The 26,170-nt window shown below is 34.8% G+C and overlaps 1 protein-coding gene across 1 annotated transcript; it reads left to right on the forward strand.

Moving 5' to 3' along the window:
• Nucleotides 1-2,279: 2,279 nt before the first annotated feature.
• On the forward strand, nt 2,280-25,545 carry HINT3 (histidine triad nucleotide binding protein 3). The gene is made up of 5 exons (XM_051997699.1): nt 2,280-2,554; nt 15,503-15,620; nt 18,791-18,860; nt 21,199-21,325; nt 22,946-25,545. Exons 1-5 carry the CDS (start codon nt 2,375-2,377, stop codon nt 22,991-22,993), a joined length of 543 nt encoding a protein of 180 aa, XP_051853659.1. The 5' UTR covers nt 2,280-2,374; the 3' UTR covers nt 22,994-25,545.
• Nucleotides 25,546-26,170: the final 625 nt, after the last annotated feature.

Genomic DNA, 26,170 nt, shown 5'->3' on the forward strand with positions numbered 1-26,170 from the left:
TGTTTTGAATAAATTGTTTTTCTGTAAGTTATTTTCTCAATTAAAAAAAAAGACTTTCTATAGTTTGATGTTGTAAACATCATGTGTGTACTTTTTAAACTGGTAAGCCTGTGAGTATCCTCTGACAGAACAGATCATTATATAGAATCTATTATAAACAACTTAATTAGTAGTTTATGTAATCAATTATTTGGCAAATAACCAAGGGACACATATCTAGAGCCATAAGAAAGCCATGGGAAGCTCCCAGATATTAGCTATATTAGCTGAGACTACTTTTCCACTTCTGCACTTAAAATGGGGGAAGCCTGTTGCACAAGGGTACAGCTGGTAGATTGAGACCACCTCAATCATCTTGCACCTGAGAGGGAGGCAGATCTCAATTTGGGAAGAGAGGAAACTTTGTCATATATCGTGTGAAAGTTTACCTGAATCACTAAGGATGGGTTGGTGGTTAATTCTTAAAAGGTATTGCTTGCATATTTTGACAAATTATTTGATTTTATGCTTTGAAAACTGCAAGTCTTATAAGTATTTCTGTCACACTAGCTCTCATTATCATTGGTAAACTGACCTTAATGGAAAAGAAATTCAGCAAAGCTGACAGCAATACACTGATAATGACATATGCAAAATCCCACACCTATGCAACTTCATATCCATAAAGGAAATTTTTTTTTAATTTTAAAAATTTATATTAATGAAATTTACTTAATAAAGAATTATTAATTTTTATTTTTATTATTAAGAATATAAGCATTGCAAATTAAGACAACTCTGAGATACCACAACACACCTGTCAGATTGGCTAGAATGACAGGGAAAGATAATGGAGAATGTTGGAGGGGATGTGGGAAAACTGGGACACTGATACATTGTTGGTGGAATTGTGAATACATACAGTCAACCTGGAGAGTAATTTAGAACTATGTTCAAAAAGTTATCAAACTGTGCATACTCTTTGATCCAGCAGTGTTTCTACTGGGCTTATATCGCAAAGAGATCTTAAAGAAGGGAAAGGGACCTGTATGTGCCAAAATGTTTGTGGCAGCCCTCTTTGTAATGGCCAGAAACTGGAAACTGAGTGGATGCCCATCAATTGGAGAATGGCTGAATAAATTATGGTATATGAATATTATGGAATATTATTGTTTGGTAAGAAATGACCAGCAGGATGATTTCAGAAAAGTCTGGAGAGACTTACAGGACCAGGAGATCATTATATACTTCAACAACAATACTATATGGTGATCAATTCTGATAGACGTGGCCATCTCCAGCAATGAGATGAACCAAATCAGTTCCAATAGAGCAGTAATGAACTGAATCAGCTACACCCAGCGAAAGAACTCCGGAAGATAACTAAGATAACAAAATATAGGAAGATAACAAAAATATAGGGATTGGGATTTCTATGTAATGGTTCTTAGTTATCCATTACATAGAAATCCCAATCCCTATATTTTTGTCCGCCTGCATTTTTTATTTCCTTCACAGGCTAATTGTACACTATTTCAAAGTCCGACTTTTTTTATACAGCAAAGTAACTGTTTGGACATTGTATTTAACTTATATTTTAACATATTTAACATGTATTGGTCAACCTGCCATGTGGAGGAAAGCGTGGGGGGAAGGAGGGAAAAAGTTGGAACAAAAGGATTTGCAGCTATCAATGCTGAAAAATCCCATGGATATATCTTGTAAATAAAAAGCTTAATAATAAATAAATAAAATTTTAAAATTAAACTAAATATATCCTTTGGGGGAAAAAAAAGAACATAAGCATTAGAATGAATCTTTGCTGAAAATACTTTAAGAAACTGGCTATATCTAAATCCTCCTGATTCCAGTTGCATAAATCAGCATTCAGGCTAAAAAATGCTTCCACTCCAATTTTTTTGAATTTGAAATAGCTATACTACATGATAACATAATTGAGAAGTTTATTGTACTAAATGCCTGTAATTTAAAAAAACAAATTAAGGAACAGGGCAGAGACACATTCCTCATCGGGTGCATTACGGCCAGGACTAAGGAAGAAAGCAGCTCCATTATCGCTAGTGACCTCATTTCTGGGGCCCTCAACCTTCTCAGGACCTTAAGAACCGTGGGTGACCCGCTTTGGGGGCTGGACGGTCCCAGCAGGGGGCGGCCCTGCTCGTGTGCCGACCCCGCCCCCTGGCACAGGTAGCGCTCTCGCCGAGGCAGGCAGCCCGGCCAGAACGGGCGCGTTCAGACTGGGGGCAATGCCACGTGCTCCCCAAGGAGGTGGAGCCCGGGAAGGGGCGGGGCCGCGCAGGGGCAGGGCCGAGGCCGCCTCTGCGGCGGTCTCTTCTAGCTTCAGAGAGACGCGGAGCAGCCCAGGGCCGCAGCCATGGCTGGGGAGCAGGGAACTCCTATGTCCGATGAGCCACCTTCTCCACCCGCTAAAATCGGTTCCGGCGTGGAGGAGGGAGCTGCCGCCTATCCGGCAGGCGATGGCTACGACCCCAAGTGCGTGTTCTGTCGGATCGCTCGGCAGGAGGAGCCCGGCACCCAACTGCTTCCCTGCGAGGTCAGCTGGGCCGGGGAGGGAGGGGCCCCTGCGCTGGCTGGACCAGGGTAGGATCTCCGAGCGCTTACGTTTGTGCACGTGTGTTTGTGTATGGGTGCTGGGAGTGGGGGAGGCGTAAGCTCTCAGCCAGCCCCGGGAGCTTTGTGGCGAGGGTATGATACACACTTGGATCCCTGATGCCTGTTTGGGAGTGCAGGTAGGACTAGCTTCTGTGTTAGCCCATGCCATCCTCCCCCTATTGGGAAGGGAGTGGTCCTCAGTTGGTCCTGCTGTTGGAAGGCTAGCGGTGGTCAGCCTGCCCATCCCTTTGTCAAGGGCTAGTTTACAAAAAGAAATGCCGCTTTTACAAAAAGGTGTTTTGTGTATTAAGAACACCGTCTTTTCTGTTTACAAAGAGGAGATAATACCTTTCGTATTTCGTCTGTTCCATATGTATATTCAGGATATGACTAATAAAAAATTAAAAAAGGCGTATGATGTTAACAAGGGGGAAAGCTTTGTTAGATCATAGTTGCTTCCAGTTTTTCCTTTTAAAAGACTGAAGTTGCTTAAATGTCCACTAGCTTTGTGGATGGCAGAATATGTGGCATATCAGTGTAAAGAGCATAATAAAATCAATCACCAGACATTTATTAAGCACCCACAATGTATCAGGCACTGATAAACCCTACACATAGAAAAAAGAGGCAAGAAGGAGAAACTAATCTTTAAAAATAGAGCAACATAAATTTAGTAATCTTCAAACAAAACATTCACATAAAATAAAAAATGAAATCGTACACACAATTACAAGTGCCAAACCTTTCAGTTTGTTTTAAATATATATATATGCATATATATATTTTATTTTTTAAAATTTTAAAGCTTTTTTTTTTATTTTTAAAACATGCAATTTTCAACATTGATCCTTGCAAAACCTTTGTTCCAAATTTTTTTCTCCCTCCCTTTCCCCTCACCCCTTCCCCAGATGGCAAGTAATCCAATATATATTAAACAGCACATATGTATTTTAACAAAAATGTCTCCTTTAATTTTTGTGTCCTGATAAATAATTTTTTGAAAAAAATTGTTTTTATTGCTACTAAGTGGTAGTCTATGATGTATTCTAATTCAGTTTTCCTAACTGAAATTATTTTCCATATTGTTTTGGTAATTTCAAAATTACCAAAATTTGTATTGATTTGTCTTATTGAAACAAGATGAATTTATGCTTCTGTTTCCAGTAACTGTATCTAGGGGCTGTTTGCAGTTTTGTGGAATTTTTTTTTTTTTAAGTAACTTTCAACGTTTTATACAGTGAGGGCCTTAAAAAAAATCATTAGGATATTTATCTATTATTACTGGCTAAAAGGGTACTATCAATGTTAACCCTTATTCTAGTTCATCAAGTTGCTTTTCATAAAGATTGCACCAGTTCCTAAGCTCCACCAGTAGCATAGTAACTGCAGCTATTATACCTACAATACTGCCAATATATTTAATAATAGTTATAGTGATTAAAATAATTTTAAATTATATTTACTAGTTTGAAGGGTACAGTACTACACAGTTCTGATTTACACTTAATTTTTCAAGCATTCAACCCACCTCTCTTTCTCCCCCCCCATTTCTAACAATTTACTTCCAGTATTGCTGTATTCCAGTATTTAAAATTTTTATTCACATATAAATATGTGGGTGAATTTCTTATAGATTTTTGAAGTAATATTTTTATCAGTTGTACATTTAGTGCAAATATTTTTTCTAATATATATTTTTTACTTGGGATTTTATTTTTATGTGAAAAGTCTTATTTTTATATAATAAAATCTCTTTTGCCTCCTATTTCTTTCATTTGTCCTTTAGAAAAAAAAGAAATTTTTTCTTCTCACCACAATTTCAATAACTATTGTTTTTTCGATGTCTTTTGAATATTTAAATAATAGATTATTTGCCATTATGTTATTAGATAGTACCATAAAAATGGAGAAAATTCTCTATGTACCAGATTTTAAAATTTCACTTATTCCCTTTCCCTGTGTTTTGTAATGTTGGTTTTTCAAACACGTGTTTATTGAACAGCTTTTGTCCTAATTCTACATTATCTTTTCTGCTGTTTAGCTTTTTTTATTGTTTTGTTTAGTGTCAGCTATGATTTTATTGTATAATACAAATCCTGGTTGTGAAAGTTTGGCCTTTTTCCTTCCTCTGTATGTTCTTTTTCCATATAAATTTTGTATTATTTTATTTCCTTGTATGAAAAGGCTATATATGCTATAAATTAAAAAAAAAAAAAAGAAATTTGGAAAGATTGACAAAGTTTTAGGAAGGCAGAGCTTACATACAGGTGTATGGAGACACAAAAAATAGAAGGGCAAGTAAAAGTGTAATAGGCTGTTTAACATTTTTCATATTATGTGCTTTTTTTACCTGCATTTAAAAAAATTAGTTTTTCTGTTGCTTGTTTGTTGAAAGTTAAGTGGCAGTGTTTAAACTAAATGCTATCTTCTCTGAAAAGATTCTAGAAAGAATGCTAGAATACAGGGTTAGAGAACTGGCTCAGTTAATTCCCATTGTAACCTGGGAAACTGACTCAACTCACTCATTTTTTCCCTTGGGTCTCAGTGTTCCCTCTAAGCTGAGGAGGTTGGATATGGTGAAAGTCTCTTGCAGTAGTTCAGTTTTCCCAGCCAATCAATGATCCAGTGAAAGGTGGAATTACCTAATAGCGCTTGCTCCTCTCATTTTTAATTAGGAAAAGCAAAGGAAATATAAATTTTCTTTTAATGTTGTGGAAATTTCTAGAAGCAGTGGAATTTATCCTCCTTGACTTAGAATGATAAAATTCCAGAGTTGGTTATTTACATGTGTGTGTGATCTAGTAAATATAATTTAAATCTCAGGTTTTCATTCTGTATTAATCTAGGCAAAATCATTGGCAACTAACTTAAAGCGAACTTGGAACCTTGTCTAAGGATTGTTTTTCTTCTATTATTCATACCATGAGATTTTCCTGTTTCTCCACTTCCTATATCAGGAGTCTATTTCATAAGCTCTAATTGGGCCAATCAGATATTTGGAAATAGTGAAGCAAAGATCAAAGTTTCTCGTGAATGCACTGACCTGAGGAAAAGGAAGAATTTTAGATAATCCCTTCTCTTAAAAGTACACAAGATAAATTTATAAAGCATAAAATGGAAATGTGCAAACAGCAAATTGTACCTGTGAGAAAAGAGACTATAGGCACTGATGGGTCATTTAAATGCCATGGTGAGTTCATTAGCCTTTTCTCCCCAATTGTACTAAATTCATCTTGGTTTTGTTGGACACATAATCTGTGCATGAACTATTCCATATACTCTTACTCTTTTGTCTTTCCTAGTCTTCAGTGACTCAGGAAGACAGTGTGAGGCTCGCAGCTTTGTGCAACCTAGCCTCATTTAATTCCAGCTTACACACGTCTAGACATCACCCTTCACATCTTGAGAAACAACCGGCCCACAGCGGTATGAATTCACCATTTAAAAGAATGATCCTTTGGGTCCTTTTGTAAAGGAAATAAGTACATTTATGTAAAATAATTCTTGGGGGTGGGAGGGCTTGAGAGTCAAAGAACCTGTATTCATAGTCTTTCTCCTAAACTTACTACACATGTGATTTGGAGCAAGTATTTAACTTCTCTGTACCTTGGTTTTCCTCATCTCTATAATGAGGGGGTTGGACTACTGTTAAGTAACCCACTAAATCTGTGATCTTCGTATACTTTAGAAGTCTGAAATTTTATCCATCACTTGATTAATATGAAGTATAGTATACTTGCAATTACTGAGATTGGATGAAGTGACACTCAGAAGTATTTAGGATAACCAGAATCTTGAAAAATTGATCAAAGATGAAGATGATAAATTTTTCACATCCTAGTTCTGACAATTGTATCTTTTTAAACCCAGAGTGATCAACATCCCGTCATGAGCCTCCCTGCATTTAAAATTATGAAGTCCCTGTATATCATGATCACAGTCCATCTTTCAGCATAGATGTAAAACTTTTCTAGGTAGAACTTGCCAGATGTTCTGCTGGCATAGTTTTTGAAGATCTGGAGCCACATAATACTGTAACAATGCTTAGCAACCTATAGATAGAAGAAATTTTTCCCCAGAGAAATTTTGGATCATTTAAAATATTCTAAAAGATGAAATGTTTAGTCAGAATGAAGCATAGTTTTCTACTTGACTATACCTGAATCTAGCTAAGATAGTATTACAGTGCTAAATGCATTTGGGTCATATTGTTATTATCTGCCAACTTTCTCAAACACAATTATGTTTGTTTACATATGTCTTATTTTAGTGACTTGATTGCATTAGACTTGAAATCAGGGAAAGCATTGCAACCTGTAGGTGTGAGTAAATTCCTTTAATACTCCTTCTTTTGGGTGTATTCACACTGGCAGGTTGGCTTGTTATTGCCTTAAGAATTCTAGGGCCAAACCCATGAATACTAACCTCTTAACTAGCTCCTGAGCCCCCATTGCTATCTATACCCTTTCCAGCCAGTAAACTCAAGTCCTTACTGTAGACAATTTATTGATGGTACAGCTTGAATAGTGCTATAGCTTCAGAATAGAGTATATTGACCCCAAATATAAAAAGAATCTGTAAGGGTAAAAGTGGCCACAAACTTAAGTTATTGAAAGGTAGGTATTGAAAGGGAACATTTATGCCAGGGAACTCACATCTCTAGAACAGCAGGTCTCTGATGGCTTTTCTTTTAATGCAATCTTGACAAAATTCACTGTGAAGTATGGTAATCGTGATAAAGAGTTTTTCAGTTGTCTAGCTAGACATGCTCCTCATGGGGAGACACATTGGCTAGATCAAACAGATCACTTTGGCCTCAGGCTCTGCTGCATTGTACAATTGGTGCCATTGCTAATTAGATAGATTCTAATGGGAATCTGCTGGGCTTTCCCCAAGGCATGGAATCTTCTGGGATCTTTGACTAGACTCTCTAGCAGAGGTCCTCAAACTTTTTAAATCGGGGGCCAGTTCACTGTCCCTCAGACTGTTGCAGGGCAGGACTATAGTAAAACCAAAAACTTTGTTTTGTGGGCCTTTAAATAAAGAAACTTCATAGACGTGGGTGAGGGAGATAAATGTCTTCAGCTGCCGCATCTGGCCTGCGGGCCTGCTAGGCTCTCTTGTTGATAGCTGTATTTTTTTCTCCAACCTCAAACACTTTCTTGGGTGGGTGATATTGAAGTACTTTTCAGTTGGGGTGCTACTATGCTTTTTCAATGGGCAGTAACATTTACTTTAGGTTTGGTGGCCCCTTCCCTTTAATACTGTGGGGAATAGATAAGGTGAAGAACTTACAGGAATGTATGAATTCTTTTTCTGTATTTTATTATTTCTGTGTCTCCCCTATAACCTGTATAATATGTGCAGGCTCATATCTACTTGAGCCTTGGCCAGCTAGAAACATATTTACTTAACCTGAGCTGATGACATTTATTGGTATTTGACATCTATCGATATTTAGTCTATGAGCTGGACCACTGTCTGATTGATTAAGCCTGAAGGCCTGACTTTTTGTTTCTTAGAAATCAGGAGATTTCAGGGAAACAGAAACCTTCCATTCCAATCTCCCCGAATAGCAACAACCAATTAGATGCCTCCCCCTCCCCTTCTCAATGCTCTCTTACTTGTGATGTAATTTCTTGTATAAAAGCTATGTATCTTTACTACTTCTTTAGCCCTCCTACCCCGAGCTTTCTCTTTCTTATCTTGCGATGGGACGGCTCATCCTCCGGAGGTTTTCAATAAACAACTTTTCTGCCTTCTACTGAGTGATCTCTGAGTAGTCATTTTGGGTAAGGGTCTTCTACATCCCTCACAATACCTTCAGAGTTTCATCTCTTAGATTGCTTATCTTCTTACTGAAAGTAAGGTCTAACCTCTTCTGATGACCATCCTTTGTGACTTAAAAGCCTCTACCTCTAAGGCCTAGGCAGTAGGCCTTATTTTGTGGTGATTTGGCCTAATTCTGTCAGTCCTACTTCTATTACTGTCCGAGGCCTTCCCTTTGGGGATTTTATGCAGATTAGTGATTAGAGATTAAGGTATGAATGTGGTTTGTGTTCTTGTGTAAAGTTTTTTGTCTCCTTGGCCTTTTCATATGCAATTGATCTATTTAAGCCACTAACAATTTTAGGATAAGGAACTTCTGTTTTGCATATGAAGGCCTTCCCTTTTATGTTTCTTTGTCTCTGTCTTTCAGTCTCTATAAATTTTTGCTCTTCACTGATCAGAAGAGCCCTCTGTGCCTGTTGCCTTCCCCTCTGATTGCATGGCTCCCATCTCATTTTTCCACCTATTCCAGACTTTTTATGAGTTCCCCGCTCTGGGATACTTTTTTTCTCTCTCTTCTTCCTCCAGTTTTACTCCTTTCTTCTTTGAAGGCAGGGACTATCTTTCTTTGTACTGGTAATTTCAGTGCTCAGCACAGTGCCAGGCAAAAAATTAGTAGATTAAGAAATGCTTGTAAAGGATTGGTTCGATGTATGGTAGTGATTTTTTAAGAGTGCCCTGTAAAAATCTTTATGTTGTTTAGATGATTATTAGGCTTGGCAATAGTCTTTTTAAAAAGTTACATTTTCACCCTGTTAACTTTAAACTTTGTTTTTACCATTCTAGACTAATGGTTTTCCAACTATATTCTTAGCTGAGAGCTTCCTATAAATTTTGTTAAGGTTATAGGGGAATCTGGTACAATAATTTCGTGGCTCTGCAATCTCATGTATTTACTCTTTCAAATGACACTTTTAATAGTAGTAGCAGTATAGTAGTACAGTGGAAAGAACCGAATCACATTGGACTAGCTAGCTTCTAAAGTCTTTGGATCTATGATCATAATATGATCTACCCATAACCTTTCATACTGTGCTATTTCTGTCATGCTCTCTAATAAATTCTTTAGGGAGAATTACAACAGTGGAATGTCAGATCATTGGCCTGTTTTGACGTTTTAAGCCATTTCAGATCTAAATTACATCATTTATGTTTCAGCTGGAAAGCACTGGGGAAAAAAAGATGAAAAGTTCTTGAATAAAAACCACACTTAGTGCTTTAAGATTTAAGAAATGATTTCTTTGCTATCCAAAGGGTAATCCTAGAATTGCAAAGTGGAAGACGCCTCCGAATCCATTTAATCCAAACTGGTTTTAAACAAGTATCTCCTCAACAACACAGCTGGCAATTGATCATTCTGCTTCCTTTTAGAGATTTATACTACGAGGGATCACCTCCCATCATCTCCCAAGGCAGCTCCTTTTTTTTTTTTTTTTTTTTTGGTACAACTGTATTAGGAAGTTGTCCCCTTAAATAAAAGCTAAATCTATCCCTTTAGTCCTATTTTTTGAAACCAAATAGTACAAGTTTTATCCTTTTACATGAAAGCTTTCATATTGTATGTCTCCCTTAAGTCTACTTTTCAGGCTAAACAGCCTTATTCTTTATATGTCATGACATTTTTAGTCATCATCCTTATTTTCACTTCTGAATATGTTCCATCTTGTCAGTGATTTTTATTTATTTATTTTGACTGAGGTAATTGGGGTTAAGTGACTTGCTCAGACTCACACAACTAGAAAGTATTGAGTATCTGAGGTCATTTTGAACTCAGGTCCTCCTCATTTCAGGGCTGGTGCACTATTCACTGCACCACCTAGCTCTGCCCCATTATCAGTGCTTTTCTTAAAGTATCTTTGGGAGTAGGGAATGGCACTGGACCTGAGATTTCATTGATTTGAGAAATTCTTAATAAGCCAGCCCCCTTTGCTAATTTGAAATGACAGTAACCTAAAGCCTTAGAATTACATAGAGGAACCAGGAGGTTAATTGACTTTCTCAGGATCACATAGCCAATATGTGTCAGAATCAGGACTTGAATCTAGGTTTTACAGATTTAAAGAAAAGCAACTTATACAGCTTTTGTGTTATGCCATGCTGCTTTTTAAAATGTCAACACCTTGAAATTGATTATAATAAAAGTGGCTAACCAGGACAGACTTCAGTGAGACTCTCATCTCCCATGGTCTAGACATAATAACTTTTAGTGTTGCCTAAGAACAAGTAAATTAGTAGTATTTTGACTTTGGCTGTCAAGTTGTTAATTCATAATGATTTTGAAGTCTATGACACTTTGCAGGTCTATTTAATATAAACTGACATACTTTTCTCTTTGTTATTTTTTGGGTGGGGGGACTCCACATGCAGGGCTTTACATTAATGTTGTATGAGTCGAATTTTATCTTAGTAATTTTGACCCATTTTTTTTGTTAGGGTCTTTTTTGGATCCTTATTCTCATCCAGTATTTTAGCTATCCTTTTTAGCTTTTGGTTAGTCTGCATATTTTATGAGCATTCCATCTTTGCTTTCATTCAGATTCTTTAAAAAAAAAAAAAAAGTAAACAGCACCAGGTCAAGGACAGATTGATGCCTGGGGCTGTCACTAAAGATATGTCTATCCAAGTTGGCATTGTGCTCTTAAGACTGCTCTTTGAGTTAGGTTTTCTACATCTAGCCCATACCTTCTCTAGCTTTACATGCTATTCATTAGCATGAGATAATATTTTGTGGAATACAAGGTAAACTGTGTATAGTTTCTCCTTGATTTACCAATTTAGTAATGCTGTCCAAAAAGCAGTTTTGTTTAATGTGGCATGTGTAGTCAGGTGTCCTAACCCTCCCTTTCACATGATTTTCTAGAATTTTGCCATGAATTGAAGTAAAACTTTTTTTTTTTTTTTTTTTGGAAAATTGAGAAAACAGTTGTCTTTTCTAGTCCTGGGCATTTCTCTCTTTCTTTCAGTTTTTCAGAAATACCTGACAATAACCCAACAATCATACATATCTAGCAATTTTCTTAATGCCATGGATTATAATTCGTCTGGGTTTGGAGCATTGAACTTTTTGAAGGTATTTAATGTCTTTTATGTAATGTATTATTACCTTCATTTTTCAAGTAATTAAACTTAGGCTTAGTTATGTTTCCCCAAGTTCATCTAGAGAATAAGTATTAAAAATCAGATCTAAAACACAGGTCTTTTAATTCTAACTCCTTTATGCAGCCTTATACAGCTTTCCACAATTATTCAGAGTATTACATAATATTCCTCTGCCATCCTTCTCTAAATGCTTCCTAAATTCAGAAGGAAAAACAGATACAATATACCATTAACATTTTAATATTTAGAGGAATTACATGAAGAAATGGGGTCCATGGAATGTGACCATGATGGAGCAGTATCATCTTGGTGATTCAGTATCATCAAAACAGCCTCTCAGCTGCAGGTATTCTGAGAGCAAATGACTACAGCTCTTAACACTCTTTTTAACAGTCTTTATTTTCATTCTTTGCAGCAGCAGTCATAAGACAGGAGGGAACATTTAATACTTGAATTTTTACTATCTTCTTCTTTTTCCATTCTTGTTGCTTACTGGAAGTTGGAACAGCAAGACAAAGAGCCCATTCTCTGAAACGCACTGCAGGGTGGGAGGTTCTCCCTCCCTCCCCCCCAGTCTTTTTGTGAGACTATGTGGTAACCAAGAGAGGAGTATCTGTGTGGAATGTTCGAACTTGTCTCATCACAGTTTTTCCTTTTTCTTTTGTGCTTTCTAATTTTTTTTTAACTCTAATTTTTTTCTCTCATCTTATATTCTCCGTTCTATTGAATAAATGAAAAAAAAAAACACATTTGTAACAAACATACATAGTTGAACCAAATGCCCACATAAGTCATTTCAAAAATTTTCAATTTGCCTCAAGTCCAACTCTGCATTAGATTGTGGATTGTATGCATTGTCATTGTATTGGTTGGTCATTGCCAATATCATAGTTCTTATTGCTTAATCACAGTTCTTATTGCTTCAGAATTGTTTGTCCTTAAAATGTTGTAATTGTATAAACTGCTGTTCTGGCTCTCTTCTGTTTCCTCAGTATCCATTTTATACAAGTCTTCCCATGTTTCTCTGAAATCATGCTTTGATCATTTTTTATATCTCAGTAGTATTCCATTAAATTTGTAAGGCATGTATTTTTTTTTTTTTTTTCAGCCATTATCCCTTAAGGTAAAAACCTAGTAGCAATATTTCTGGGTCACAGGACTCTTGCACTTGGCTTTCTCATTGAAGCCAAGTTTGCTGGCTTTACTTTTCCTTATTCATATTCTGTTTTAAAGTTACTGTGACTATGGGAAAAATAACCCAGTATGAAATAGCTGATTCTAGGAAAATGTTAATTCAGAAAAGGTTACATGCATGTATTTTCATAGGTGCTAAATTAAATTTTAATTATAGAAAAGGGACGAGGATAATAGAAAATGATTCCATTTCCTATACTCAGAATTCCATAAACATAGAACTTATGCATTTTTTTAATGAACAAAAAAACTTATTTTCTATCCCCTTTCACTCATCAAAAAAAAGGGAAAAAAACACACCTTTGTAACAAATAGCATAGGCAGAATAAATTTCACTTTGACTCATATCTCCAAACATATAACTATCTTTTAAAATTGTACCATGCTTGACACATAATAGTCTATTAAATGAATGGAGGTCCAAAAACTTCCTCAGGAATGAACAAATGTCCTCTTAAAGCAAAAACATTCTGTTGTCCATTCAAAACTAATCTTTTGTGGCTGTGAGTGCCATGTATGTTTTAATGACGTGGTTATTGTAGATTCCTTGCCTATTCTGTGTCACTCATATATTTACTCTCTTTTAGGATGACCACAAGAAATCCTGTGTACTGGAGGCCTTCTGATCTCTTGAGTATACATACCATCAGAGTCTGAAGACTTTCCGTTGGTTATGCTTATATCTCATTAAGTACAAAATCTGGAGGGAGGGCTAGTTTTGATTGAGTGGTATGTACTTTTCAGGCAACAAAAAAAATTTTTATTGGCTTGAAGAATGTAAACCAGAAAAATAGTGTTTATAAATTAATCTCTGGGGGAGGAAAAAAGTTAAACTGTAACACCTGGATTAATAACTGCCACATAGATTAAATGAAGAGAAAGTACCAGAACTTTAAAATACATTTTTGAACATTGACACTGGAATCCTTGATAATGAAGTGGCGCAGTAATCCAGCTTATGATTTTTTTTTCCTTTTCTTTTCTTTTCTCATGATTCCTTTTTTGGATTGACTTTAAGGTCAGCCCTCTTGTTTACTGGGATAGATGAAAGTCCCATGAAGCTGATTTTCCAGTTTTCTTTAGATATTGTCTGTATAATTCTAAAATCTACTTTGAATGGCAGTAGCGTTATTAAACTTTAACCTAAGTATCACTTCCAATAGATAAAAATTTATAGTTTCTGAGCAGTGCTGAGATGGCATTAGGAAATGCCTATAGAACTTGTTTCTGAATCAAATTGTTAATTTTAACCACTTTTTGTCTTGGCATTTATAGTTTTGAGTTTTATCATGGAGATAATCTATGAGATCTTTTAGTGAAAATTTTATTTTCCATGTTCAAAATTTCTAAAAAGTTCTCTTCTATTATTTCCTTCATTATAATGTCATTTTATTATTTTATGTTCTTCTGGGAGACCTGTAATCTTTAGGTTGTTGCTGTATATTCTGTCTTGGAGTTTTGCATGTTTGTCTATATAGTAACATATTTTCTTTGAATGTTAGTGACATATTTTCTGTGAATGTTATTGGTTTTTTGCTTCTCTTCTTCTAGGTTGTTCTTCACTTTTGTGTATATGTATGCTGAATCTTTTGTTCTCTCTTATTAATTTGAGGAGACTTTGCCATTGCAGATTCAGATTTTTATTTTCTGCTTTGTAGGATGCAGATCTACTCTCATAATTTTCATTTAAACTATTCAGAAATAGCATGTTGTGAGTTCCTTGTTCTTCTCAAATTCCCCAGGGTCTTCTGTCCCATCAGCTGTTGAATCATTTTCTTTTATTTTGAAGTATTTATTATACTTAATTGTCTGAATTTGTTTACAAGATATAGAGACCATATTTCTTTTTGTTGTTACTATTTTTCCTGTTGATTTATCAGTTAATATTCAAAATCTTTTGAATTATCTTCTTCCTGAAATCTTTGGTTTGGTACTTTTAGCCTTCCCCTTTTATTTTCTTTATCACTCACTTCCTGACTCCCTCCCCTCTCATAGTGGCTTCTTGGAAGACTGGATGGACTGGATCTCAAAACACCTTAGCCTTCTCCCACACTAGGAAAATGGTTTCATTGGCCTAGTCTCAACTTGTCCCAACTGACTTTAGAGTAGTCAGAACTGACCCCCAACGGATGCTATGCTCTTCCAGGAGGCTTGGTAGAATGTTCTCTACTACATACAATTTAGTGTCCTAGTGATGTGTTCCACTTCTTCTGTTCTTTAGAGTTCTCTGATCCAACACAGCAGTTCAAAGCTTTGCAGTTGGGATTTTTGGATTGTAGTTCCTAAAAGACTTTTTCTCCTGAAGGAATATGGCCAAGTTGATTCTGGAGCCCAGACTTTTGTAGCCTGGGACCTGCAGGTCTCCATAATACTGTAAAGAGGGAAAGGAGAGATTGGAAGAGATTTTGATGTTAGTCTGTGGCCTTTTCTTGGGTCTGCTAGTGTATCTTCATTGCTGGTAGGGTTTGGGAGGTTGGGCAGCAGTGCTGAGTGAGCTCAGGGTCAATAAGTATTAGTTCTTTGATTGTGGTGGTTTTGTTTTTGTTTCTGTTTGTTATTTACTTTTTAGCCTTCTTTTGGATTCTGAATGGCTTAGACCATGGAAAAACAGCTGAATTTATCTTTGGCACGTAATTGCTGTTTTGGGGCTTGTGGAAATCAGAGAAAATGTCTAGTTTGCCATTTTGTTGCTCAAGTGCCTCAGAACCAGGAAATGTTTTTAAAAGATTAATTGAATAACAGATGAAACTATCTTTTATTCCATTAGCCTGAAGACCTGGTTTGCTTTCAAGACATCAGACCTGGGGCTCCACACCATTATCTTGTGGTGCCAAAGAAGCATATTGGAAATTGCAAAACCCTAAAGAAAGAAGATTTACCCTTAGGTAAGACTTTAATATGATTTATGGTAATACCAGATCAGATTAGACATTTTGGAAAAGCAATATTAATTTGATTTTAAAATGTCTTGGTATGACGTAGCTCTTTATAATATGCCATCACAAACTGGCCTAAATGAGATAATCTTTCCAAAATACTTAGTATAGTGCCTGACATATAGTAGATACTTAATAAATGCTCAATTCCTTTTTTCCATAATCCATGATAAACATTGGAACTTGTGGAATTTGGGGCCTGATGAGCTTTTGCCACTAGTGAAAGACTAAATTTATGTTTATGATGGATTAGCTTTCTTCTTCCATTTCTATTGCCTTTTTACACCATAACTTTTTAGTCCTCAAGTTACTTGGGCTCAAAGTTTGTTGTGATTATTCTTATTTTTGGAGCCTGGGATCAGTTGGCTAACGATTTTAAGATACCTTGTATGATAGACAAATTGTGCTAGATTATAGGAGGTAATTGCATAATGTCTTGAAGCAGTAGTGATTTTCAGAATATCATAGAATCATTGACATAAGTTAAAAGGGATCTCAGAGGTCACTGAATTTAGCTCTCTTATTTGAATCGATAAAGATTGAGGCTGGAGGAAGTTTTAGTAATTTGCTCCAAGTCTCATGTATCAAACTCGGGGTCTATTGTTGCTAGATTAGTGCTCAATGCCACTATGATGCTTCCCTTAAAAATGTGCCTAAGGAAAGTAATTTGGAACTATGCCCAAAGGGCTATCAAACTGTGTATACCTATTGATCCAACAGTGTCTCTATTGTGTTTGTATCCCAAAGAGATCTTAAAGGAGGGACCCACGTGTGCAAAAAATGTTTGTAGCAGCCCTCTGTCTAGTGGCAAGGAATTGGGAACTGAGGGGATGCCCATCAGTTGGAGAATGGCTAATTAAGTTATAATATATGAATATTATGGAATATTATTGTTCTATAGAAATAATGAGTAGGCTTATTACAAAAAAATGGCAGAAAGATTTACATGAATCTGATGCTAAGTGAAGTGAACAGAAGAAGATTATGTGATGATCAAACCTTCATGGATTTGACTCTTTTCAACAGTGAGGGTGATTCAAGGCAATTCCCATAGACTTGTGATGGAGAGAGAGTCATCTGCATTCAGAGAGAGAACTATGGAAAGTTAATGTGGATGAAAACATAGTATATTTTTACCTTTGTTTTTATTGTTATTTGTTTACTTATTTTTTCTTTCTTGTTTTTTCTCCTTTTGATCTGATTTTTCTTGCAAAAGCATGAAAAATATGGAAATACGTTTAGAATTGCACATGTTTAACCTGTATTGAATTACTTGCTGTCTTGGGAAGAGGGAGAAGGGAAAAAAATTGGAACACAAGGGTTTTGCAAATGTGAATGTTGAAAACTATCTTTGCATATGTTTGGAAAAATAAAATACTATTAAAAATAATAACAAAAAGTATATATAATTCTTAACTAATAATTTGCTCATTTGGATTCATTTGGACCAGATTTAATGGCTTTTTGTTGTTTACTTGTAGCAGTCATGCCTGATTCTGTGACCTCATGTTTTCTTGGCAAAGATATTGGAGTGGAATGCCCTTTCTTTAGTATTTAATGCTATGGTTTAATTTATTTTTATTTAAGAGTTCCGGATATGTTTATGGTCATCATCACTAGGTTTAGATTAGAAATTGGTTTATTGTAAAACTTCATTTGTCTACAGTGTGACAGAAAATCAATAGTGAATAGAGGCATTTTATGTAATCCATTTTAACAACTATTGAAATTTATTTTATTTTGTTATGTTCCACATATAGGAAAGATGATCTGTTTGTTAAGTCTAAATATTTTTTCTTCATAAGTCAGTTTTCACAATACTGTTTGTATGCTTGTATTGGGGAAGTATGGATTCCTATTTAATTTAATAATGAAGGTAACTGCTAATCTCTGCATTGTGAATAATTAGCAACCATTTTCAAAGAATTACATTTCAATAAACATTTAACTACATTAAACAAAGGCTAATTTTTGATTCAAACGGCAGGTTAGGATCTTTCAGTGCATCACTATGTATCTGTTGCTTCAGATCAAGTTCTTATGTTATTTTGTCATTAATGTCTTCTCAGAATAAATAATAACGAGTATTTACATAGAACTTTAAAGTTTGCAAAGTGTTTTATCTGTATTATCTTATTTGATTCTTACTGCAATTCTGAGGTTGGTGCTATTATTCATATTTTACAGATGAAGAAACTAAGGCTCCAAGGTTAAATGACGTAACAGTCTTGCAGCAGAATTGGAATATTCTTGAGCCCAACACTTCAGCCACTTAGCCACCTCACAATGCCTAAAAATATTTAGGCATCCAAAAAAACCCTTGATTATATTGAATTATAGTTATCAAAATATTAAAAATAATTCACAGGTCTCAGATTTTCAAAGTATAGGAGATAAGTCTGAATTTAAACTGACCCTATGACATATGCTGAAATTTTTTTTTACAGTTCCTAAAAGCAGGTGTCTTGCTTTTCATTTTTCAATCTCTTATCAAAATAGACAGCTAAATATGCTTTTCCCTTCCCTTTCTTTCCCCCAAATCCTGGTTATTACAACTGTTTTATTTTTAATTCAGAAGAATAAAAGTTTAGTGTACTTGTATTTTAAATTTTCATTATTATTTCCTATCACTGTACTAGGATGTAATAAATATTCTGGTGAAGCCTAGATTGTCTGTATTTTCACCTAAAACAAATTGTGTGAGTATGGTGTTGTAGAAACCAAATAACCAGAATTTCACTTGTTAAGATGCCTTAATTTCCATTTCAAGTGCGTGCTTCATTAGTAGTCCTCCATACTCTTTAATAGTGTATTGTTGCCATTAATTGTTGTCCTCCTTGTTTGGATACAGTTGGAGACTAATTTTATATGTGATTTGGTTTTCCTCTAGTACTTTATTTTTGGTTTGAAAGTTGGGCGAGTATCTTAAACTATGGGACTTTTTGTGGGGAAGTTGCTTGTGCACTAAAAACTGGCTGAGGTCACTTTATTTTCTCTAGATTTTTTTCTTAATTTTCTTGAAAACTTTTGGTATGGACTAGAAGAATTAATATGTATTTTGTATGGTTGACTGACATCTTAGTGTTTGCTAAAGGTAGTTTTTTTTTCCTTTTGTACAGTGGAGAAAATGATTACTGTTGGAAAAACCGTTCTTCAGCAGAAAAATGTCACTGACCTGAGTGATGTGAGGTAAGAGTTTGCCTGTTTATGACCATATTGGGAATTATTAATTTTATAAAAGATGATTTCTTCTCCTGTAATGAAAGCATTATTTCTGAAATGGAAAAATAATTTGTCTTTTGAGAGCTGAAATTGATATTAAGAATTTGTTACTAATGGGTATACTTTGTCCTACGTATGGTATTACTAATTTTTCTATTGTGATTGAATTAGAGTTAATCACATAACTGCTAAAGGAATGAATGAAAGAATTTATGCAAAATTCGACATTAATCTTTTTACACAATGTTTTTACTAATCTATATAGTTTGTTTCAATATCAAAAACTTCTGACTGCAAGATATTGGCAGAAAAACCCAATTGAGATGTTTTTTGAAATCCTAACCAATTGAAAAAAACATTTATTAATTGACCACTATGTGAACAGCACTTTGCTGCCAAGGCAGTGGGTGGGGAATGAGCAAGAAGGAGAGTCTGCCTGTCTATCTGTCTGTGTCTATCTGTCTCTCTCTCTCTCTCTCTCTCTCTCTCTTTCTCTCTGTCTCCCTCCCTTTATCCCTGTCTTCCCCTCTCTCTCTCTCTCTCTCTCTCTCTCTCTCTCTCTCTCTCTCTCTCTCTCTCTCTCTTTCATAAGAAAGGTACAAAGTACTATATGAAATCTAATTCTGGGGTTCAAACTTGAATCTTTAATCATAAGGATCATAAATTTAGAGTTCAAAGAGCATCTAGCTCCCTATTTAATTTTTAGAAACATTATACTGAACTTAATATTCAAGTGAACATTTTCCTGTATAAGTTATCAACAGGAAAGGAAGAGTCCACATGAAATAGTATGCAAGCTATCTTTGTGTTTCTAGATAAATCAGTTAAATCTTTCAGTGTTCTCAGGGATCTACTAAGAATATTAATTACTGGTCTGTTGCTGATCTGTATTAGTGGAAAGGGTTTTCTCGCTTGGGGTTCCCTATGAAATTATAGGTCTAGACCAAAAAAAAAAAAAAAGAAACAGTTGAGGTCATTATGTATGTTCTCTGAATCTGATTATCCAAAATAAGTGACTAATCTCTCCTTATCGTCTGACCAAGAAATTCTACTACTGGGGATATTTCTCAGAGAGGTCAAACATGGTAAGGTTCCCTATGTACCCAAAAAAGTCATAGCAGTATTTTTTGTTATAAAAAAATTAAAAACAAAAACTGTGAAATTGAATCAGTTTTGAGACATAAAAGTATTGGATATATGCATCATTAGAAATAACAAATATGAAAACGTAAAAGAACTTGGTGAGAGAATGGTTACTTATTTTGGAAAATCCAAGTTGCCTTTCAAAATTGTTTGGCCAATTTTAGATTTATCAGCAATGTATCAATGTGCTTCTTCCTTCCTCCCTCCCCCAGCCTCTCTAGTAGTGGCTACTGATATATAAAGAAGCCTTGTTGTGATGATATGGTAGTAGTTCTGTGTACCTTGCTCTCTTGTCAATCCTGTAAGCCATCTATTGTGATTTAGATTGTTGTTATGATGTTGGATAGTTGAATGGTTGTTATGAATATGAATTCCTTTATTCACTATTTATACCCCTTTGAAGTTGTATATAAATAGAATTTTTGTAAATATTTTAAGCTCATTAGAAAACAGTATTTAAAGGAATTCTATAGTAAACTCTTTTATAAAGCAAAAAAACAAAAACAAACTAAAACATCTCGTATTTTCCAGGTAAAACCAAATGTTTGCAGATAGTTGATGTACAATGTTTCCTTAAAATGTTGTAACTGTCCGGTTTAATGTCTGCTGAAATTGTTCAAACTTGGATTCTTGTCTTCAACAAAGACAAGAGTGCCCTCTGCTGATTGAATTATAGATCAGCTCTGGTGTTTATATTTCATTGTTTTTGTAGTTCTATAGTTTAGATTTAATATAGGAGTGATACTTTAGAGCAATGTGTCTTAAATTGTATTGCTGCAAGGAATCCTGAAATACCTCAAGCTTTTTTAAAATAAATTTTTATTTTGTTTATTAATAGGCATTTAATATAACAATTTTAGAGAATTTTACTATGAGATTTCTGCCTTTTTTTTCCCTTTAAACTGAAGTATTCTTTCACTGTGAAAAGCTTGAGAACTACTAATTTGGAAGAATTCCTATATGTAAAAAGAACGAAGATTGACTCTAAAGACATTGTCTCCAGCTATAAACTGCCTTTTGGGAGAATTAATTTTAAATATCAAATTCAACTTAGGACATTACTCTAGGATAATGTTTTTAAAGTAGATGGATACTTTAATAGATTTAAACGATGACCCCAAATTCATTTGTTAGCTTCTGACTGTTTGCTTCTCTCTTTCAGAATGGGTTTTCATTGGCCTCCATTCTGTTCCATAGCTCACTTGCACCTTCATGTCCTGGCACCAGCCAGTCAGCTAGGTTTTTTATCCAGATTGGTTTATAGACTCAACTCATACTGGTTCATCACAGTAAGTATTGTTGACTTGCCAGTAGTCAAGAGATAAAGGATTGAACAGCCCCTTTCCTACCAGCTTCCTCCTCACCCCCCTCATCCTATAACTTCCCCTCTTTGGAATAGTATTATTACTGACTGATAGATTTACTCTAACCCATCACAGTTGAGTTGGGGGAGGGAGGGGAGAGAAAGGGAAGGGAGCTAGGAAAATCTTACCAAAGTTAAAAGGAGCTTTTAATAGTAAGATATGGGATAGTTTCTGTGGTTTTAGGTAGCTAGTTGAGGAGAGTCTGTAAGCATTAATGGTCATATCTGATCCAGGGTTGTGTGCTTAAACTAGCAGAGCTTTCCTGAGGCTTAAGAAAAATAAGCCTAGCTGTTTTAATCATGTGATTTTGGCCTTTGGCTTATCAAGTAAATATAAGAGGTGACTGGAATAATAGAGTCACCTAACCAGGCTTAGCTTTTATGCAATCCATGAATGCATGCTTAAGTTATGATTAAGTACATGTTTGTTGTAGTAATAAAAAGTTAAATGGTGCCTAACATCTGGAAACTCATATTTTATAAGTGTCAGCTTTTATTTTCTAAATTGGATTCTCCAAATGATTTTATTGAGTTTTATTTTAAAACAGATATTTATAGGGTTCTAAATCATATTCTCTTAAAAAGAAGTCTTTGCAGAAAGTGAGTAGAAATAAAAGGGCATTTGTTAATGTGCAGAAGAGAGATTCTGAGAGAAAATAAAGACAATAGTGAATACTCTCTACCAAGAAGTACAGAAGAGGGGTAGCTAAATGATGCAGTGAAAGTGCACCCTGAAGTCAGGAGGACTTGCATTCAAATCTAACTACTTAGTTAACATTTACTAGCTGTGTGATCCTGGACAAGTTGTTAACTCCAATTGCGTATCCCTTACTCCCAAAAAAAGTACTGAAGGGTCCAGGTTTTATAAAATAGTTGAGAAAAATTCTAAAAATGAAAAGAAATTTAAAATATTTTAGTTTGCTTTTTAAAAGTTTGGACTTGTGCTTTTATTTGCATATATTGATTTCTTTGTGGGGCCATTTAGAAGAAAAATGACACGTTTGAAGTGCTTTAAAATTTACAAAATGATATAATAGCTTAATGAGTACCTTACGATGGTACTAAGACTTTGGAACAACCTGTATTATCTCATTTGAGCCTCAAAATAACCTTGCAAGATAGGAATTACAGGTTATTATTTTCATAAATTCTAGCTGAAGGAACTTAGGTACAGAGAGAGGGTATATTCTCATATACCCATGGTCACACTTTTATAAGAGTGAGGTAGGAGTTGAACTCAAGGCTTCCTGACTCCAAAGTCCAGAATTCTAGCCAGTAAAAGTCTGCTTTGTGATGTGAAACAATTGACGTTATATTTGGGGTTGTGATTTGTATAGGAATGAAGCAACATTACTTAAAATCTTTAATACATGCAAAGCAAACCTTCTGATTACTGGGAGTGGGCGGGGAAGCAAAACAGTTTCTACTCTTACTGAATTCAAGTGTTATAGGGAAAGATAACATATTTGCTTGTATGTAATTGGCCTTCACTACAGATAATTTGGCAGAGCAAATAACATTTTTCTTTTTTTCTTGATGTTTGTAGGCTGATCAACTGATTGCAAGACTACAGGCTAGAAGTGCTACCAGTTGAAGAGTTGTCTTGATCTTGGCTCACAGTAAATTTAAAACTTCGGTGCTTAGGAATTGTAAAGCTTGATGTGTTTAGGAACAGGCCATCCGGAGCAGTATAGAATCTTCTGCTATGAAAAGATATAAGAGCCTAGGTTTGAATCTTAATGAGTCATGTGATCACAGTTCACATAAACACTTACTTAACCTTGGGAATGATTTAATGGAGAATGTCTACTACATAAAACATTACAGGTAAAATCACATTAAAACTTAAAGAAGGCTTCTGTATACATACACAATAAGTTATTTTTCATTTCTGAATAGATAACTTCTAACTAATGTCCATTTTTACACCCACTTTTATTATTTATTAGGTACTTGTAAGTTACTTTTTGTAATAATAGTGCCTGGTTATGTGCTGTTTGACAGGATAGGAAAGGAAAGTAGATGTAAACCAAGTTTTTATTCCCAGTTCTGTTTTCTAATTCAGTAATAGCTATTTCCTAACCCCTTTAACTTTCATTCCACTTAAATATTATTTTCATATACAGACAGAATATCGCCTAAGGATTCCAGTAACTTGAATTAGAAAGGGTTGTTTTGTGTGTAACACCATTTATCTTTCTAGTGGATCAGAGTGCTTCCCACTTTTTAAACTTCAGTTTTTCTCCAGATAGTTCATCTTCAGCTTCTTAAGGCTGTTACCATGATTTCTAGCAATGTACTCATTAATTTTTTTAAATTAGATATTACAATGCTCATTATAATATTCATTATAATGGATGAGATTTTATGTATAATGATATGGATTAGGGAACAAATCCTTATATAAATTGATGATATGAATATATTTAAGTTGGTGAACTGTTTTTAATGACAATTTTTTCTTCTACTTGAGGGAAGTTGAATCAAAAATGAATAAATTTCTTCTTTCTGTGCTGCTGTTTCCAACTGCCCTATCATCTCCCCCTCTCTCAATATGCTTAGGATTTATAGAAATAGTAAAGTAAAACATGGGATCTTGTTTGATGCCTTTAAAATTAATGAGAACCAAAGTGGTGTAATGGATGGAGGACTGGCCTTAGAAATATACCTGCCTATTAATTTATGTTAGTTGCATGACTATGGGCAAATCACTTACATTCCCCCTTGAGAAGTTCCCTGTACAACTCTCTAAGATAAAATTTAAAGATATGTTTCCTGGTTGCATTGGTAGACTTTCCATCTTAGCAGTTCCCTATATCGATGAAATCATAGGTCTGGCAAAAAAAAAAAAAAAAAATCCTATTCTTGGTAGTTTATTTCATTGGGTACATTGCTGGAAAAAAGGAAGTGCCATTGTCTTGGTTCAAGTCAATTTTAGCACAAATCTTTCTAGTTTACATTCAAAATGGTGAGTAAGAGTGAATAGTAGTGTATTGTTTCCAAAGAATTATAATACTATATGATGAATATAAATGCATATGCAAGAATTAGGGCCTGTGTTGAAATGGGATGGTATTTAGTCTTCTCTAGATGTTTGTCTACTTGTTACTAAAGAAGCATTACTTTTAATTAATGAAATATTTATAATTTGATATTTTCTGAAGATAACTTAGTGAAGGATGTAATTCATTTTAAGTCATATTTTCCATTATTTTTGTTAGTTCAAGGATGAAATGAGCTTTAGTTACTGGACTTTGAAGACTTGGGAATAGACTCATGGATTGTATACTATAGATTTAGAGAATGTTTGAATTTGAAGAAATTTTAGATATCATCTGATTTAACCTCCTCTTTGGAAATTGAGGTTCAGAACAGTTAATTGACCTGTCAGTGTCACATAGCAAGATGTGTAATGGCAGAAGAAGAACTAGAACTGGGTCTTCCAAGTTCTTCATTAATCCATTAGCTTGAACTAAAAGTAGCAAATGTTTTGACCTGGCTTTCTGGAGAGAGCTCATAGTAAACCTTTCTTTTTCTTGGATACACTGTCAGTGTCTTTCTCTTACTAAATTACCTGACAAGAGAAGAGCTTTGTACTTGTGGTTCATCTTTTTGGCACTTTGCCAGGTTCTTTAACTTAGTGGTTTAATGGATTCCAATGATCTTAACTAGATATACATGTTTAACAGATAATGATGAAGTGCTGTTACACAGTTTTATAGATTTTTCCAAGTAGTCTAAACTTCTAAATAGTCCATTGATGTGTGCACAATAACTTTCAGATAACATTTTTTTTCTCCTCCCAAATGGAAACCACAAGGAAAATGAGGAAAAACATTTTTATTAGAAACCCATTATGATATTTGCTGCCAGAAGCTAATGTTTTTTGGTTTACTAAACTTTTCACTTGGCCTTTTCAGTAAAGTAGATTCAGTAAAGAAGCTATCTTCAAGATTTGGCAAGCAAAATAATAATAATTTGTAAGCTTTTGTAAAAATGTTGTGATAGTATTGAAGACATTATTTATGAAGATTGTGGTACTTTGTAACTACTGAATTGTAAGATATGTTAGATTATTAGTAATGAGCCACATAAAATAATGTGAGAAGAAACGTAAGTAAAAATTAAAAACACTTTATGTTGTCATGCTTTTTTAGAATATTATTTTATTGAACAAAATACAGGCCCAAAATTTGATCAGATCTAGAAATGGGTCAGGTTTAGATGTCTCCAGGACTTCAATGATGAGAATAAAATTCAATAAAATTATATTCACCATGTACATTACTTTTAGCAGAGGCTCTTCAGTTTGAATACTGCAGTTGTTAGTGGTATTGACTATGCTGCTGTCATAGTCTCTGCCACTACTGTTACTGTTGCATCTACTCTCCTTATTCAACAGAGTGTTACATCTTTTAGAATGTGATAGCCATGTCCAAATCCCAAGGACTAGTCCACATGGATCTTGCTATTTTGTTTTCATCAGGCCTTATTTGAGAACAGATGGGAGAGAGAGATTAGGGATTCCTTAACCTCTGTTCCCAGAAATGATTTTTATTTATTAAGTATCCCTTGGATCAAGTGATCACTTGCACTATGATTTTAGATCTAATCTGTATCCTGGATCAAAGCAAGATTACAAGAGGCTCTGTTCAACACAACTATGCAGGTTGTTTCAGCAACCTGGATGAATAACAAGTGGTCCTAAATCAGAGTGCCAGAGGAATCAACAGGGAGGGATATTCCTGTCAATGTTTAAGGTCCCAGTGTT

This window comes from Antechinus flavipes, chromosome 4 (genome assembly GCF_016432865.1).
Source record: "Antechinus flavipes isolate AdamAnt ecotype Samford, QLD, Australia chromosome 4, AdamAnt_v2, whole genome shotgun sequence".
Lineage (NCBI taxonomy): Eukaryota > Metazoa > Chordata > Mammalia > Dasyuromorphia > Dasyuridae > Antechinus > Antechinus flavipes.

Excerpts from the sequence above, each read along its gene's own strand:
- HINT3 (XM_051997699.1), top strand. The coding sequence starts at position 2,375 with ATGGCTGGGGAGCAGGGAACTCCTATGTCCGATGAGCCACCTTCTCCA. Across the intron at positions 2,555-15,502 it reads CCCAACTGCTTCCCTGCGAG|CCTGAAGACCTGGTTTGCTT; the intron begins GTCAGCTGGGCC and ends TTATTCCATTAG. Across the intron at positions 18,861-21,198 it reads ACTGACCTGAGTGATGTGAG|AATGGGTTTTCATTGGCCTC; the intron begins GTAAGAGTTTGC and ends TCTCTCTTTCAG.